Here is an 18,246-nt window from a genome sequence, read left to right on the forward strand (position 1 = left end):
TAGTACATTGAGAAAATTGCAAAAGGATGAGTTGCAACAAAATATGTACAAATTGTTGAAGGTATCTGTAACCCTTCACTTCATTCACAATAAAAAGGTTGTTTTTAAGTACTGATACACTACTTACCATCTTTACAATTTAAACAGTACTTTGGAAATGTGAAAAACTCTTTAAACCTGCATTCATAAGTGGGAGAAACTGCATGTATTATTATTTTAAAGACATAAAAATTATTTTAATCCACATACATGAATGGGAGAAACTTTATATTGTTTTCTTAGTCACACATTGAATTGAGTATTTTCCCCTCTAACATACATATTAATTACTTTGAAAAGATGTAAAACTCTAGAATTCCTGATCCTGTTGGGAGGAACTGAACATATTTATTCTCATTCACATATGCATTATAAACTTTTTTTGTCAATGAATAAAAAGTATACATTATAAACCATGTTAAACTCATTTTTTTATATCATGAATGGAAGAAACCGTACATATATTTTTCTCATTTTCAAATGTATTGGCAACTTTCCTGGTTTGGAATGTAATGATTACTTGGAAACATGTATAACTGGTGACTTCATGCATTTAGAAAAACAGGTTTAAAAAAACCCACTCTCAACCCAAAACCAAGTCCCGACTCAGATGGCTTCCCTGGAAAATTCTACTGAACATTCACAGAAGAGCTGAGATCAATTCTACCCCAACTATTCCAGAATGGATAAAAGAAGGATCTACCCTCAAATTCATGTTATGAAACAAGTATAGCTCTGATACCAATCTTAGGTAAATACAGCACAAAGAAGAAAAGTAGAGGCCAACGTCCCTCAAAAACATGATTGCAAAAGTTCTCAACAAAAGCACAGCCAACAGAGTGCAACAATGTATCAATAATAATAATTCATTAACACGTGGGATTCAGACCAGGCATGCAAGGATGTTAAACATCAGAAAGACAATCAACATAATTCACTACGTAAATTAAAACAAGGAAAAGAACTGAATTGATCATGTATATCAAACACTGTGGAAAAGGCATATGACAAAATCCAACATCCATTTCTGATTTTTAAAAAAGTGCTCAAGAGAATAGGAGTAGAGGGGATTCCTCAATATAAAGGCATAGGTCCAAAGCTGACAGTCAACATTAGTCGTAACAGAGAAACGCTAGATGCACTCCCTTTGTGTGAAGGAAACAAGACAAGGATGCTCTTTATTGCCACTTCTTTTTAATATGGCGCTGGCCAGAGTAATAAAGCAAGAAGGGAAAATTAAAGACCTCCAAATTGGCAAATTAAAACTAATTTGAAGAGTCTGCAAAATCGTAGAGCATAAGAGCAACAGACAAAAGATGGTTGAATTCCTTTACACTAAAACAAAGAGGACTCTGAAAATAAAACCTAGAAAAAAAATAGCATTTACAATCATCACTTAAAAGATGAAATATTTAGGAATAAATCTCACCAGAGAAACAAAAGACAATACAAAGAAACCCATGAGCACTATTCTAAGAAACCAAAAGAGATCTACATAAATCAAAGAACATAACATCTCTTGGATTGGCAAACAACACAGTAGGAATTCCAATAGTACCCAAAGCAATCTACAGATATAATGTAATCCTGATCTGGATTCTATCATCACACTTTAAGGTGATGACAAAAATTCCATCACCAACTTTATATGGAAAATAAAAAGACTCAGATAAGCAAAGCACTCTTTAAAGAAGAGGAGAGGAGAGGCCTCATGTTGCCCATCTTAAACTCCCTATGCCGCCACAGTAGCCAAACAGCCTGGTACTGACCGATGGAACAGAACTGGGAAACCAAAATTAATCTATCCATATAGAGAGAGCTGAACTCTGACAAAAAGCCTAAACCTATTAGATGGGGAAGAGCTACAGTGTCTTTGTCTCTTTGAACAAACGGTGCTGGCAAAACTGGACATCCATTTGCAGAAAAATGAAACAGGATCTATCTAGCACACTATATTAACAACAACAACAAATTCAAGATGAATGAATCAAAAAACTAAATAGAAACCCCCAAACTATAAAGACCACCAAATAAAAATCAGACACAAACTTAGGGGCCCTAGTACCTAGCATAAACATGCTGTCAAACACATCTGAAACACACAAAGCGCACAGGACGGCACCCCTAAAACTCAGACAGGCAAGCACAGCACAAGAGGCCCACAAAAAGAGTAAGCAGAGAGCCTGCAGACTAGGGGAAAGTGGCAATGACATAACACTTCAAAACAAAAAGTCAAATAATCCTTTCACTTTTTGACTCCATTCGATTTCTTTCCCATTTTTGTGCAGTGTAGTTTACTGGAGGCCAATTTTTATTGCAGACTTGAAGTTTTTATTCACCGCCTCCAAGCTGCTCCAGGTCGCAGGTCTGTGACGTCTCAGGCCCTGCATGCTTCCTGCTCGAGCCACATCCGAGGAGGAGCAGGAGTACGACAAATAATCCAATTAAAGAAGAAACAGAGGAAATAAATAGACATTTCACCGAAGGAGATATTCAGGAACAACAAACACAAGAAGAAATGCTCACAATCCACTAAAACCCACTGTCACTGAGTTGATTGCAACTCCTGGGGAAGCTGCAAGATAGGAGAGTTTCTCCGTGAGGCTTCCAGGCTGAAAAGCTTTATGAGAGCTAGTAGCCTCGTTTTTTTCCTCGTGGGGAGACTGGTGAGTTCGAATCACCAACCTTATGGTTAGCAGCCCAATGCTTAACTCACTGTGCCACCAGAGTTCCTCATTAGCCATTAGAGAGATGTGAACCAAAACAACAAAGAAATATAATTTCACCCCAGCATTCATAGAAATGCTTAAAAAACAAACAAAAAAAAAAAAACAGGAAACAACAAATGCTGGCAAGAGTGTGTAGAGCCCCAAACCTTCATGTCCTGCTGATGGGACTGTACAATGGTACATGTACTGGGAAAAATGGTACCTCACTGCCTTTAACATAGGAAATCGAAAAAAAGCACATGGTCCAGAAATGCCACAAACAGCAGGGCCATTATCCTCAGGCCAAGCCAGGAGTAGCTATGTACACATCCATGTTCATCACAGCACTACTCACAATAACAGAAAGAAACCACCTGCGTGGCCTTAACAAGTGAACGTGTAAAAAGAAAATAGTACATACACACGATGAAATACCACTAGATGTTAAAGAATAATGATGAGTCTGTGAAACACCTCATAATGTGGATGAACCTGGAGGATATTATGCTGAAAAAATGGGTCACATAAAGACAAATATTGCATGAGGCCACATTATAAAACTATAAAGTGCCAAGAAAGGCTTCATACCCAAAGAAGAGTTTTGGATGGCTACTAGGAATAGGGGTCACGATTACTAGAACGTGCGTGCGTCTTAGTTTTGGTGAAGGAGAAGGCTATATGTCACAAGGGGAGGTCAGCAAAAGCTGCTCCGGGCAAAGACAGACACTGGGAGGAGTACAAGAATTAAAAGCAATAGAAGTAAACACTGTTACATACATAGTCCTAAAATAACAGTCATAAGAACAATCTACAAGCAGGTACATAAATAGGCATGCCAATGAGACTGGTGCTAGAAGGTGAATGGGTCTATACTCAGTAACACATATAGACTGGAAAGAGGATATTTCTGCTTAGGTACTCACAAAAGCTGCAAATATACTCATAGATATTAATAGAGTATACAGGATGCAAAGTTATAAAAACTTCTTAGCCATAATCAAACACCTTGAGGAAATGAGTTATTAGGCATAAGATCGCAGGAGCACAGGCTTGGAGGACATCAGTCAATTGGCAAAACCGTCTACAAGAAAATGGCAACTCCGACTCTGATGAGAAGAGAAAAGGTGAAAAGCTTCTGAGCAGCCAAGGCACAGCTAGTAGTCTCTCCCCACCCAAAGCAAAGAAGAATGACGAAAACCAAAGATACAGGAAAGCAATCAATCCAAAGGATTAAAGGACCAAGTAAATCTCAGCCTCAATGACCACAAGACCTGAAAGTGTGCAGCTACTGCTACTAACAAATAGCTCTGACGGAAAACATACTAAACGGTCCTAGAAAGAGTAAGAAAAAATATGGAACGAAACTCACAATCATTAAAAAGAGATGAGCTGTGCTGGTTCCACAGAGGCTAGCCGACACCCCAGGATGAGGGTCTTTAGTTTACCCTTCAAGACTGGAATCCATCTCGTACCAAGAGTTCAATTTTCAACCAAACAATAGTCGGGCCTATTCGGTGAGGCAAACAATTTACCATTTGAAATTAAATCTGCCCAATGGCAAAATTCAGAGGGCAGGAAGAGCTAGGACAAAAGGAAGTTTGGGTCCGCCCCTAAGGCTGGGGTCCTCAATGCGACTGAGTGCGTCTAAGGAGAGCCCGGTAGAGGCAGAACCGTGGGACGAGAAATAGTCAGGGTTGAGGCTCAGTTGAATCTGGGGCTAGCGAGTTCCTAATCCCTCTCGGGTGTCTTAGCGGAAGAAATGAGTGGTGGATTGGCCCCAAGTAAAAGTGCAGTATATGTACCCAACCTTCCCTTTCCCTCACAAACAATGACATACACCAGATATTTCCCAAATATGCTAAAGTTGTAAAGGTTACTACAATGAAAGATAAAGACACCAGGAAGAGTAAAGGGTTGCATTTATTTTATTTTTGGATAAAGAATCTGCACAAAACTACCCAAGCAATGAACAACAAGCAGTTATTTGGTAGAATGATAAAAGCAAGTATTGCTATTGACAATGGAAGAGCAGCTGCGTCCATCAGAAGGCGACGCCACTTCAATAAATCTAAGTGTTATGAATGTGGGGAAAGTGGTCACTTAAGTTAAGCCTGTCCTAAAAATATGCTTGGAGAACATGAACTTCCAAAGAAGCACATTCCTGAACCAGAAGAACAAATTGAGGAAGCAGAAGTAAGTGAAGACGAAGGGGAAAACCCAGCTCTTAACAGTCTCCATCAAGCCATTGCTTTCCAGCAAGCCAACACTGAGGAAGAAAGAAGATGGAAAGCCAGTTCGGAGAAGCCTTCAACATCAGATGATTCAAGACGCCCAAGGATCAAGAAAAGCACATTTTCAGTGATGAGGAGGAACTTAGTGACTAAAATTAATATTTATCCTATAAATACCATTAAAATGTTGTAAAATCTTGGAGTACACTTTTCAGTTGCAAACTAAAGATTGCTTTTAGAATTTTGAGCTTAAGAACACTTGTGATCAAATAAATTGTCACTATTAAATAGTTCATAGGAAAGTGAACATAACTTTACAGTATCATGTTTCTATCTTACCCTAGCAGAGTAAAAAATATCAAGATTTGTTAATAACTCTTAAGTCTGAAAATATTATTTTAGTAATGCTACTGTCTCCCCAAGAAGGAAAGCAGACATTACAATGATTTATTTGGGAGGCTCATGTATTTAGGAGGCTATATTCATATCAGATTGGTTTGCATGAGTGCTTTTGAAATAAGTTAGATGCTTAAAACAAAACTTTCCCCCAAAATTGAAAAGATGGAATGGTTTACTGTTATGTAACATCAGTAAACATTTCACGAGAATTTTGTATTAAAAAAAAAGGAAGCATGGAAACAGGAGAGAGTAGAAGTGGGATGAGTGATGTTATCTTGTGAGGATTGTAATTGATGACTTGAAACAAAAGCACAAATTATTGAGTCAAAACAATTTATTTGTTCTGCAAACCTTCACTCAATATACAATAAAAAGTTTTATTGAGCCACTTCACATAGTGTCCCAGAATTCACAAATGGCAGTGAGCAATTCAGCAGTGATCATGAGCACTGCTGATAAGGGAAACAGTAGAAAAAGAGAGGGCAGTGTCGAGAGCTTAGGGCTTCACGGTGGCCAACAGGTGGAAATAACCCAAGGCTCCATCAACGCATATGGGTGGACAAAATGGTGGCATGCAGAAGAAAGAAACATTACTCAGCCACAAGAGAAGTGAAGTCTGATACATGCTGCAACATGGGTGACCTTGAAACATTTTTCAATTGTCATCAACTTAATGCTGACTCCTGGCAGCCTTCTGTGTGTCAGGGTAGAACTGTGCTCCATCAGGCTTCCCAAGGATGCCTCTGGTGGACTCACCTCCAACCTTTGGGTTGGAATCTGCTAAAAGGCAAATATGGTGTAAGCCCACGTACATGAAACATCTGCAGTGCTTAAATGCATAGAAACAAAAGCTTTTTGGTGATTACCAGGTGCAGGTAGGAGAAGCGAACAGGGAGGTTTTGCTTAAGGAGCATTGCGTTTCCATTCAGGATGACGAAAAACTGGAAACAGACAGTGATGGTGCTTATACAACATGGTAAAGATAAGTAGTGTCACTGAACTGTTCCCATAAAAATAGTTGAAATAGCAAATATTTTTGTTATGTATATTTCACTACAAAACACCAAAATTAAAATTAAAGAAAACATTGAAATTGTAGCCAGAACATTTGGACAAAGACCTGGCTCTGCCAATTTCCAGTTATGTGACCCTGGGCGACCTCTCAGAACCAGCTTACTCACTGAGCCATTGTGAGCAAACGCTGAGATGATGCATTAAAACCCTTAGCAGTGGACCAGACAATGATGACAGCTCTCCAACCCATTACGGTTAGAGAGAAGACACGACCCTTGACACTGCTGGGGCACCACGGCTAGCTGCGCCGGAAGCAGGCAGTGGGCTGGGCTAGTCTTTACTCAAGCAACATTAACCTCATCTCTCCACTCACTGTCGCCTCAGGCAGTATTGGAATGCGTATATTTTCTCCATATGTGGTTCTGAGATGGGGCTTTGACAGATACCAAGTAGAAAGACAATATACTTGTGGTGAGTCCTAAGAAGAGGATTAGGAGTGATAAAGAAGTATGAAGAAGAAAATGGCACAGAGTGATGCTCATTTCAATTCAATAATATGGACTAGGACTAAATAAATCAGTTTATCCACAAACGTAAAGAGGTTATACTGTCCTATTAACAAGCACACTTACAGCTGCATTCAAAAGCAAACTCCAACTAAATGCTGTTTGTGAGGACACACCTCCAACAAAGCCAACATTGAAAACAGTCAAATATTCCTGACAGAAATGAAAAGAAAATGTAAATGGGCAGTTGAAGAAGTAATGTTATATACAGAAATAAAAGCAAATAACACATAAAACCAAGATATTTCATAATGAACTTTAAGATGTCAGAAACATCTAACTTTAAAAAATATTTGAGATGTGTCTTGTAGCTTAATAAATTATCAATTTATATAAACAAGTTCTATAAATAAAGTTACAATGTCTCAAATTACTCTTACAATTACAATATTGTGATATTTAAATTACTGATTTTTGACAACTTAGTCTATCATGGACAAAAATATGTACAGTCCCCTCACATGTCTAGAAAGCATATAACATGTCACATATTCTGAATCAATGTAAAAAAATCTTTAAAATAGTGACAAAACTATTTTCTAAAGCCAAAGCTCTTCCCATACCAGCTAACAGGTTGAAAGAACCCAAAGGTCAACCAGCTGGTGAACAAATGAATAAGCTATGTTATGTTCACACAGGAAATCTTACTGAGAAAGCATGAGGGGTGAAGTACTGGTATGTGCTATCACATGCATGAACCTTAAAAGCATGATGCTAAGGGAAAGAGGCTAGTCACAAAAGACCACATACTCCATGATTCAATTTATATAAAATGCTCAGAATAGGCAAATCTATAGGAACTGAAAGTCATTTAGTTGTTGCCTGGAGCTGGGCAGAAATGGGATGGGGAGACAGAGAAAAATTGATCATGGGATCTGGGTACTTGGAGGTGATGAAAATGTTATAAACTTCATTGTTCGTGATGGGTGTACCATTCTGTAAACATACTAAAAACCACCGAATTAGACACTGTAAGTAGATGAATTCTATGATACACAAATCATATCACAGTAAAGCTGTTCAATAAAACCTCAAAAGGCCCATATTTGAAAAATTTAAAACTCCAACTTAAATTATATTCAAATAAAAGAAAAACTGAACCCAAACTACAGAATATTAAAAGAATAGCACCGAGACCATTATATTAAAACATGTAAGGGGCCAAAAGCAACAATTAGACAAAACTGTATAACCCTATTTTAATTCAACCCAAGTAATTAGCAGAATAACAAGACAAGCTGAATTTAAGATGTCATGTCATCTGTTAAGATGTGTCGTTTCATGTAGCTCCGGGAAACACTGCTGCCAAGTGGGAAATGTTACAAGTCTTTCTTATCATTTGAAAGATTCACCCCCATTTCAGAGTTGTTAAATATAGGAAATGGGGGTAAGAAATACATCATAAAACTGATGTTAAATAGCGAATTATAAAGATGAAATAAACGTAAGTAAATTCAAGAACCAATTGAAAAGACTAGTAGGAAACTTCTGGCATAGTAAATTAAAAAAAGGAAAGTAAAAGCAACCATGCGAAATATTAGGAATGCAAAAGCAAATATGTACAAGGAGATTAAAAATTTTAAGAATATTATAAAAAAACTCTTCAAACTCAAAGAACTCCACTATACCAATAACTTTCAAAATCCTGGGCTAAATAAGACAATTTCTACTTAAAAAAATTTCTAAATAGAATTCCAAAGAATTAGAAAATCTAAATAAATAATGTCTATGGAAGAAATTTTTAAAATTATCAAAGATGACACTTCAAAAATATACTGGGTCCCTGAAATATTAAGAGTGGGTTGCTTTTATGAAATCTTATTTCCCTTGACATTCAAAATACTTTGATTTAGTGTAGTCAAAAAAAGAGAGAAGCACTTTTCACAAAACTGGAATAACTCGGATACAAACTACAAGTAGTTTTAACTATCAAATCTGCAAAGATGAAGAAAAAGGGGAGGAAAGACGCCATGAAAATGCTCAGTACTTGTGCAAGTGGGAGAAAATGGGCATCTCATCCGAATTTAAGTCAAACTTGGCACAACCTACCTAGAAAGCATTTTGAAAATATACATCAAAACGCACATGATTTTACCTAAGCAATCTGTATCGCACTTCTAGAGATTTAACGTAAGGCAGTAATTATATAATGCATATTGCAGCACTATAACCACAAAAACCTTAGGAACAACTTGGCAATCAGTCTGAGAGAAGATTCAACTATGACAAATCCATTTCATGGGTTTGAGTTACAGGAGGGGCATCACAAAGGTCATGGGAAGATTCCATTATCCTTTCAACTCAATTTTCTATGAATTTTCTGAAGTCCCCTTATACTACAGAAACAGTCGTGAGGACATTAAGTGTTCACTCTCCATTGTTGTTAGTCACCATCAAGCTGCAATCTGTGTGCAGGGAAGAACGACTCCATGTTTTTTTTCTGGAAAGCTGTCCCCTTCCAGAAGAAGATGGCCAAGCCTCGGGGTGACCTGGGACCACCATCCCATTGGCTAGTAGTCCAAAGCTTAGCTGGTTGCACCACTCTGGGACACCAACAAGCACAGTGGAGTAAAAGTGTATATTTTTATACACACTAAAATAAATGGAAGGATATAGAGTTAAATAATGATTTCTTTCTAGGAGGGAGAATAAATCATACTAACCTCCTCCTAGTCCCTTAGAATGAACATGCATTAATTTGTATTCAGAAAAATCAACACTCATTATGAAAATCTTATTTTGGCAATTCTTATCAAATACATGAATAATACTCATAAAACCAAAACAGAGGGAATTGGGCCTGGGTTCCCCAGTTCAGGACAATGTGGACGAGAGCTGGTCAACGTGTTGTTACTAAAACCGTGACCCTTCCTCCTTGCAGGCTTGTGATTCCCCAGTCACCTAACAGAAAAGGCAGGCTGTCTTTTGTTTCAAAGACCTCATCATGTCCCATCCCTGGGAAGGATCACACAGCCTGCTCCCATTCAAAGAGCTATCCACTCATCTCTTTATCCATGGCCAATGTGGCTTCCTGAAAATTCCTTAACTAGAAACTAGAAAAGCATCCTACTTGACATAGAATAGATTTCTCCAAAAATAATAAGGCAGCTCAGACTCCTACCTAGATAGGGAATACTGGGAACCATCTTCAGGCTTCGGATATATTCCCGAGTCCGCTTGTAATTATCTTCTTTAGACATCAGGTAGTCCAATTTCTCAAAGGTGGTCTTGTCCTTTCGGTTCAAAAGCTGGAGAGGAGGATACAGAGCATGAGAAAGTAGGGACTACGCCAGAAGAAGTGAAAGGCAAAGGATAACTGTGGGGTAAGGTTCAAAGGAAACTTTCTAAATGGCATGTCTATAGAATGCTAAGTCGTGGGCACAAATACAAGCTTTTTTTTTTTTTTTAAAGGCCATGTCCCCAAGAGAAGTCAAGTTTCATGGGTTCGATTTTGTCACTTTCATAGAACTTCTCACATGGAGATGTCCTCTGCAGACAGCTAGTCCAGAGTTAGAAAGGATGCCAGAATCCCCTGCACAGCACCACCTCTACAATAGTTACACAGACTCCACACCAGCAACACGCTCAGACAAAGCTCAAGAGCATCCAAGAGTTAGTCCACAACAACTCTAGGTCTCTTCCTCTCCCCTACCCCCCACCCCCCAGCCATAGCTGCCTGCTTTCTGCTCAACAAGCTCCCACTGCTGCAGACCCTCGGGCCACCCCATGATTTATGTGTGCATGTTGTACACAGGCCAGCCCTCTTTCCAATTTAGGCTTTCTCTTCCAGAATCCCTGTAGCCCTTGTCACATTTACATCAGAGTATAGTATTTTCAAAATAATAAGATCCCCTTCTTTTCTACATGTAGTTGCCCAAGAGGTGACTTAAGTTAAGCAAGTGCAGCAGGAGCAGGTATCCAGAACCCAGAAATGAGAGAAGCGAGATTCTTCTGCGATTGAGATCTCTGGTACACAAGTTGGTCACCAGGAAAGGAGAACTAGACACTTCACCTGCTTTCCAAGACTTGACGCTAAGGACTCGTGTTGTGATGGCTCTGTGAGTCCCAGGATTAAAACCTAGCGCCAGAACATGGCAACAACTCCCCTTGAATAAAACGGGTTTGAGGACAGGCGTGTAGGCTAAGAGAACAAAAAGGAAGCCGTGAGAGGAAGAGGGAACTCACTGATGGAGGGAGGGAAGGCTGTTGCCCAGCACGTGGCTGATGTTGGGACTTCCTCCAAGTCCAGTTGCCAGGACCCAATACTTTTGGTGATTAAGACAAATGGAAAAGCAGTTCAGGTCTGCCACTGAGACCTAGTAGTCTGTGTAGGACATAAGCCAACAGGCCAGTGTTCACCAGCCCCATCCCACAGCAGAGAGAAGGGGTGCAGTGACTTCTTAGCACCAGGGAGGCAGGCCAGTTTCCCCCTTGTACTAAAGCAACCTTCCCTGGGTTCATCAGTAGGATGGGCAACTTCTTATCTGACATTTCATTTTGTTTTTTAGAGGAGCAGAGGAACAGATCAGAGATGTGACTGCATCGACACACTAGGTGCTGGGGAAATTGTTATATAATAACTAGGCTCAAATTCACACTGCTGAACTCTTCTCATACGCACCAGAAAGACCAAACTCACGGCCCGGAGTCAATTCTAACACATAACAATTCCACATGAGAGAGTAGAAAGTTTCATCTTTCTCCCACAGAGTAGCTGGTGGTTTTAAACTACCAACCTTTAGAATGCAATGGCAGGGGTAGAGGGGAAACCGATCTCCAAGCAATTTGGTTAGAACTCTCCAGTCACGGACAACACAGATAGTCCGACAATCACACTAAGAACCTGCAGGTCATTCTGCAGTGGTGCTTAGTGCGATCAAGACAGTAAAACTGCAGCCCAATCCAGTGAAATTCTTGGGACCCAAGTCGGCTAGTGGAGGATTCAGGCCATGCAGTAGGCAAGCCTGGCAGGTCCTTCCTGATTCCTCGATCCTCAGCCTCTGGGGTGCTAGAGGATGCAGCTGGGCAGCAGCAGCTCAGTGCTCCTGACCATCTCGGGAAGAAAAGACCAAATAGGCTGAAGAAATTAGAAAATAAAGATCAAGCTTTTTTCATTTCTCACCAAGCAACTCGGAGATATCAGGGCATAAATGCTGCTTAACTGGCTCATCAATTCAAAGCTGTTATCCATAACATTAATGGACAGGAAGAAACAACATCTTCCATCTGCTATTTGTAAAGTAAAATCATAAACAACAACTCTTCCTTACAAAGCCCAGGAATATAGATGAGCGATGCGGTCAGGGTTGGTGTCTTCATTTCAGGTTAATAAACACAATGCTTAAGTGATTTGTCCAAGCCCTCGGGGAACTGGACTCAATAGAAACAAACAAACAACTTTACACACACACACACACACACACACACACACACACATTTAACAACTGAGGAGGAAAGGAGCAGAGCTGAAACCCAGACGACAGAGAATGCATTATTGAAGATGGAGGTACCCAGGAAAGCATTGTTGTCAGGTACCATGCAGTTGGCTCTGACTCACGGGACCCTGTGCACAATGGTCAAAGCACCGCCTGGCTCTGCACCAGTCTCACAGTTGCAATGTCTGAGCCACTGTTGCAGCCACTGTGTCAATCCATCTTGCTGACCCTCTACCTAACCACGCACGGCAACAAGATAGATTGTAAATATTTGAAAGAGGCATTTAAAGGTGATGCATTTGCCAAATGAATACCTAGATCAGAATCTGATATCCTAGGTGTGCATGGAGGCCATTTCTTTATTCACAGAACCTAGAAACCTGTCTTATCTGACAATCACCCATATTCAACGAGCAGTCAAATAAATCCCATTGTTTTCTTCACAAACACTGTGGCTGAGCCACGCTGGCTCCAGAGCCCACACCACTGTTTCTTTGGACCTAATTGAATGATTGCACATGTCCCCATGTGGTGTTCAACCTATCAGCCAACCTGCCAGATGCTTCTTCTATCCATGCATGGTACCACAGAGGTGATGAGCCTGTCACCAGTGTTCTAACACATGTAACCAAGATAACATAAGGAAGAATACGGAAAGAGCCCTCACAGACCGATATCAAACTAACAATAAGGGTTCTTTAGCTAGCCAAAGGTTACATTTGCATTCCTCCTAAATCCAAAACCATCCACATACTTTTCTGTTCACCTTGCCTTATCCACAGACTACCTACCAACCTGCATCTCCTACACACACTCACACACATATTCAGAAAGCTTTGGTGTCTCTTTTGCTCCATTTTGTGCCTACAAATGAGACTCAGAAAGAGGTAATAATTCAGACTTAGAATGGGAAAATTGCCTCCACAATTCTGATGGAAACTGCTTTTTAATTTAGCATTCTGAATCCAGCCAAACCTCCAAGAAAATATAGAAGAGAGAATAAAAGAACTTTAGTCATAAAACCTCGGAACACCTATGTATTTTTCATGCATGCTTAATAAAAAACACTGGAGAACTGTTCTCCAGTGAAGTGAGTGAATAAGCCAGGAATGGAAAGGCATGGCATAGAGGAAACAGTGGGTCCAAAATGGAAAAGTAAAGAAATGACAAATGAGCAACAGGTCTTTCACCTTAAAATGTGGAATTGACAAATGTATGATACTTATTTTTACAAAAAAAAAAAAAAAAAGCAAGCTGTGGGTAGGAACTACTTATGTACAACCAAACACTTTTCTTTCTTCTTCTTCCTTTTTCCCCCCATATGTTTGAAATGAACTTGTATGTCTCTAAAGACTTCAAGTCTACTTCAGTTTTGGGTTTCTTGATGTAGAGATCTAGCTCTTCTGAGAAATCCCAGTTAATTGGCATAAATATTGCATTCAGTTCTTGTCTTCTATTTCCTAGTCTGTTCCACCGTGCCTGCATTGTAAAAGGGACAGCAACTGGTCTCCATTTGCCTGGAGCAACAGAGGAAGAAGAGTCAAGAATGAAGAAAAGAAATGGAAATATTTTGAGAACTGCCTTCATGAGCAACTGCAATGAGACCAGAAGACCCTGATGGTGCCAGACTACCATTACTGAATGTTTTGATCAAAGATTCTATAAAAATATCCTGATCAAAATGGGGGAAATGAGAAATAGAGTTTTAAATTCTCATGTTTGTATAGCATTTACCAATGCAATACATCGTTTGGTCTCTTGACTGCTGCTTCCACAGCACTGATTTTGGATTCAAGAAAGACAAAATCCTTGACTACTTTAATCTTTTCTCCATGTATCATATTACTGCTTGGTCCAGGTGTGAGGATTTTGTTTTCTTTCCCTTGAGCTATAGTCCATACTGAAGGCTGCTATCTTTGATCTTCATCAGCAAGTGCTTCAAACTATTATCCTGAGATACATTTTATACTTCAAATTCAAAATATCCCTTGAGAAATAGAGGAAAGAACTAGGAGGCAAAAAACATTTACAGAAGTGTAAACATAGGCATGTACATATGTAAATATATTAATATATAACACTAGGGATATAAGTCGATGTACATATATTTATAAGTTAATTATTAATGTAGTTAACATTGGGTCTCTACTCAAGTCCTCCCCTCAGTGCAAGAACACTTTGTTCTAATAACCTTGCATTCTGTGATTCTCAGCTTCTTGAAGACAAAATGGGTACATAAACTAATGTGGTGATGAAAACTGATGGTACCCAGCTATTATAAGATATAGCATCTGTAGTCTTAAAAACTTGAAATTAAACAAGCGGCCATCTAGTAGGGAAACAATGAAGCCCACATGGAAGAACCACACCAACCCATGTGATCAGGTTGTGTCTATGGGATCAGGTATCAGAAGACCCAAAATAACCATCCATTTAGATGCTAATGAGAGGAGTCTAGACGGACATCCAAAGTCCATCTATAGCCAATTGGACATCCCCTCACAAAAGGGTCACAAGGAAAGGACGAGCCAGCTAGGGTTCAGTATAGCACCAAGGAAACATACAACAATTCCTCTAGAGCAGTGGTTCTCAACATTCTTAATGCCACGACCTTTTAATACAGTTCCTAATGTTGTGGTGAGCCCCCCACCATAAAATTATTTTCGCTGCAATTTGTAATTTTGCTACTGTTATGAATTGGGTGCCCCTGTGAAAGGGGTTGTGACCCACAAGTTGAGAACCACTGCTCTAGTTCTTTAATGCTTTCCCCCCGCCCCCATCATGACCACAGTTCTATCTTACAAATCTGGATAGACCAGAGCACGTACACTGGTACAGATAAGAGCTCCTGACACACAGAACTCAGGACAGATAAACCCCTCAGGATCAATAATTAGAGTAGCAATAACATGAGAGTAGGAGGAAAGTGGGGGAAAAGGGGGGAACCAATCACAATGATCGACATACACCCCACCCTCAGGGGGACGAGCAACAGAAACATGGGTGAAGGGAGACAGTGGATGGTGTAAAATATGAAAATAATTTATATATTACCAAAGGTTCACAAAGGCAGGAGGGGGGGAGGGGGGGAAAAGGAGCTGATACCAAGGGTTCAAGTAGAAAGAAAATACTTTGGAAATGATGATGCAACATATGTACAAATGTGCTTGATACAATGATGTTTGGAGTAAGGGCTGTAAGAGCCCCCAATACAATTATTTATTTAAAAATTCTAAACTAATTAAAAAATATATCTCTTTTTTTTAACTTTTTATTTTATTTTATTTATTTATTTTTTTAACAATTTGTTAGGGGCTCATACAACTCTTATCACAGTCCATACATATACATACATCAATTGTATAAAGCACATCTGTACATTCTTTGCCCTAATCATTTTTTTTTCTCCTCTTTTCTTTTTTTACATTTTATTAGGGACTCATACAACTCTTATCACAATCCATACATATACATACATCAATTGTATAAAGCACATCCATACATTCCCTGCCCCAATCATTCTCAAAGCATTTGCTCTCCACTTAAGTCCTTGCATCAGGTCCTATTTTTTCCCCCTCCCTCCCCTAAAAATATATCTCTTTAAGTCATCTTTAAACCAAACCATACTTCAACTTGATTGGTAAAGAATGTCTGACACATGCATTGTGCTCTTTCATATGGAACCAACTTGACAAAAGCAGTTGGAAAACTTAGGCAGCTGAGAGGACAGTGAGTTATGCTAATGAGGGAGGAACCATGCTGAGAGGAAAGTGAGACCACTCGTACAACTTGAGGAATGCAACCAATGGCAGGCGATGACACACGCAGAAACATGTGTATTTGGACTGGTGTATGCTTCCCTGTGCACCCTTTCAGCAATTTCAAAAAAAGAACTTGCCCATGTTGAATCAGCCCTTGGTGAGAGATAACTCCAGAGAAAAAGAAGGCTCAATAAAAACCCGATACCATATAGAAACAGATATTGTATGTAACATACAATAAATATACTCATCTGTCAGTCTGTCATACTGGCTGAAAGGAGAGACTTTCAGAGAGATGTTCACTTGTGTCTTACTGACTGTGCCATGGCATTCAACTGTGTGGGTCAAAACAAACTATGGAGAACCCTGAGAAGAACGGGAATTCCAGAACACTTCATTGTGCGCATGCACTTACACATACACCAAGAAGCAGCTGCTCAAACAGAACCAGAGGAGACTGTATGGCTTTAAATCAAGAAAGGCATGTACCACAGCATCACAGCTGCCTTCTCTCGCTGTACTTACTCAAGATGTGTGCTAAGCAAGTACTTCAAGAAGACGGACTGTGTGAAGAAGAATTGGGCATCCAGCTCGGAGGAGGAGTCATTAACAACCTGTGACAGGCTGAGGACACAGAAGTGGTTGCTGAAACCAAGGCGGGCAAGAAGCACTGATGAAGATTAAAGACTACCGCCTTCAGTGTGGGTTACAAACTCGATATAAATAAAAACAAAATCCCTTACACCTGGACTAAAAGATAATATCCTGACACATGAAGAAAAGGTTGCAGTCGTATAAGATTTATTTTTACTTGGATCCATAAGCAATGCTCTTGGGAGCAGTAGTCAAGAAATTAAGTAATGTTTTGTATTGGGCAAATCTGCTACACAAGACCTCTCTCTGCAGTGGGAGAGGTGATGACACTCTGCGGACAAGGTGCACTCAACCCCTGCCTCCCATGCAGGTCGAGCTGGACAATGACTGAGGAAGACCACAGAGACTGCTGCCTTCGAATGACGGCGCTGGTGAAGAGCATTCAGAGTGCCGTGGACCACCAGAACAACAGAAATCTGTCCTGCGGGAAGTCCAGCCAGAATGCCCCTTAGAAGGGACGATGGCAAGACTGTCTTCCTCCCTGTGGACACGTGATCAGGAGAGAACAGTCATTGGAAAGGTCATTGTGCCTGGGAAAGTGTACAAACGAGGGAGGCGGGATGAGACAGATTGCTCTAGTGCCGGCACCAACAGACTCAAACACAGGGACGATCGCCAGGGTGGCTCAGGCTCCAGCAGGGTTGGCTCTGCTGTCACTGAAAGTTATAAAGTTAAAAATGATTGACATCACAATTCCTGTTATAGGGGAGATATTGCCTAAATATGTGTTGAAGGTAAGAATAATGATAAAAGTTACAATAAAAAATTTTGAAATCTAATTCCTTGGGACTTTAGTGAACATATCGATATCTCTCAGGTAAAAGGGGAACTAAACACCAAAATGATGGGTTCATATTTACAAATCGTGGACAATGAGAACACTATAAACTATATGATGAGGCCAAAACTGAATTAGGAAGATAATTAACAGCTTAAAATTATAAAACAAGAAATAACGAATACAAATGAACCCAACTTTAAACTCAAGGAGCTGGGTGGAAAATGCGTTTTAAGAAGAATACGTTAATAGATAAAATTAGAAATTGATACATTAAAAAACAAACTAAACCTAAATAAGTAACTAAACTCAAAGGCTAGCTTTTACAACAACAAAAGAGGTAAAATGTCTACAAAAATAGCAAAAAGCAGAAATATACAGCATTAGGATTCATAATAGGGCTGTGATCAGAAACACCAAACCAAATTCACTGGCATCAAGTCGGTGCCCACTCGGAAAGGGAAAAGCAGGCCCTATGGCTTCCTGAGACTGCAACTCTTCATGAGACTAGAAAGATTCATCTTCCTCCCAGATTCGGAACAGAGCGCAAACTAAAATTATAAGCTAAAAATCATGTCTCTGCATATTGCTTTTAAGTGATTTTCATGGTGTCAAGTGCTGGCTGAAGGTAGATCTAAATGTAACTCACAAACTACAAAGT

The 18,246-nt window shown here is 39.7% G+C and overlaps 1 protein-coding gene and 1 pseudogene across 2 annotated transcripts in view; one reads left to right on the forward strand and one right to left on the reverse strand.

The window, feature by feature from the left end:
- RALGPS1 (Ral GEF with PH domain and SH3 binding motif 1) overlaps positions 1 to 18,246 on the reverse strand; it is a 362,265-nt gene that overhangs the window by 175,716 nt on the left and 168,303 nt on the right. For both annotated transcript variants that reach the window (XM_075560767.1, XM_075560766.1), the window contains exon 8: positions 10,079 to 10,205. In XM_075560767.1, the coding sequence (XP_075416882.1) occupies positions 10,079 to 10,205 (127 nt within the window). The remainder of the gene's footprint in view (positions 1 to 10,078; positions 10,206 to 18,246) is intronic.
- Positions 4,507 to 5,131, forward strand: LOC142458044 (zinc finger CCHC-type and RNA-binding motif-containing protein 1 pseudogene; annotated as a pseudogene).

The sequence above is a fragment of the Tenrec ecaudatus genome, chromosome 10 (assembly GCF_050624435.1).
Source record: "Tenrec ecaudatus isolate mTenEca1 chromosome 10, mTenEca1.hap1, whole genome shotgun sequence".
NCBI lineage: Eukaryota > Metazoa > Chordata > Mammalia > Afrosoricida > Tenrecidae > Tenrec > Tenrec ecaudatus.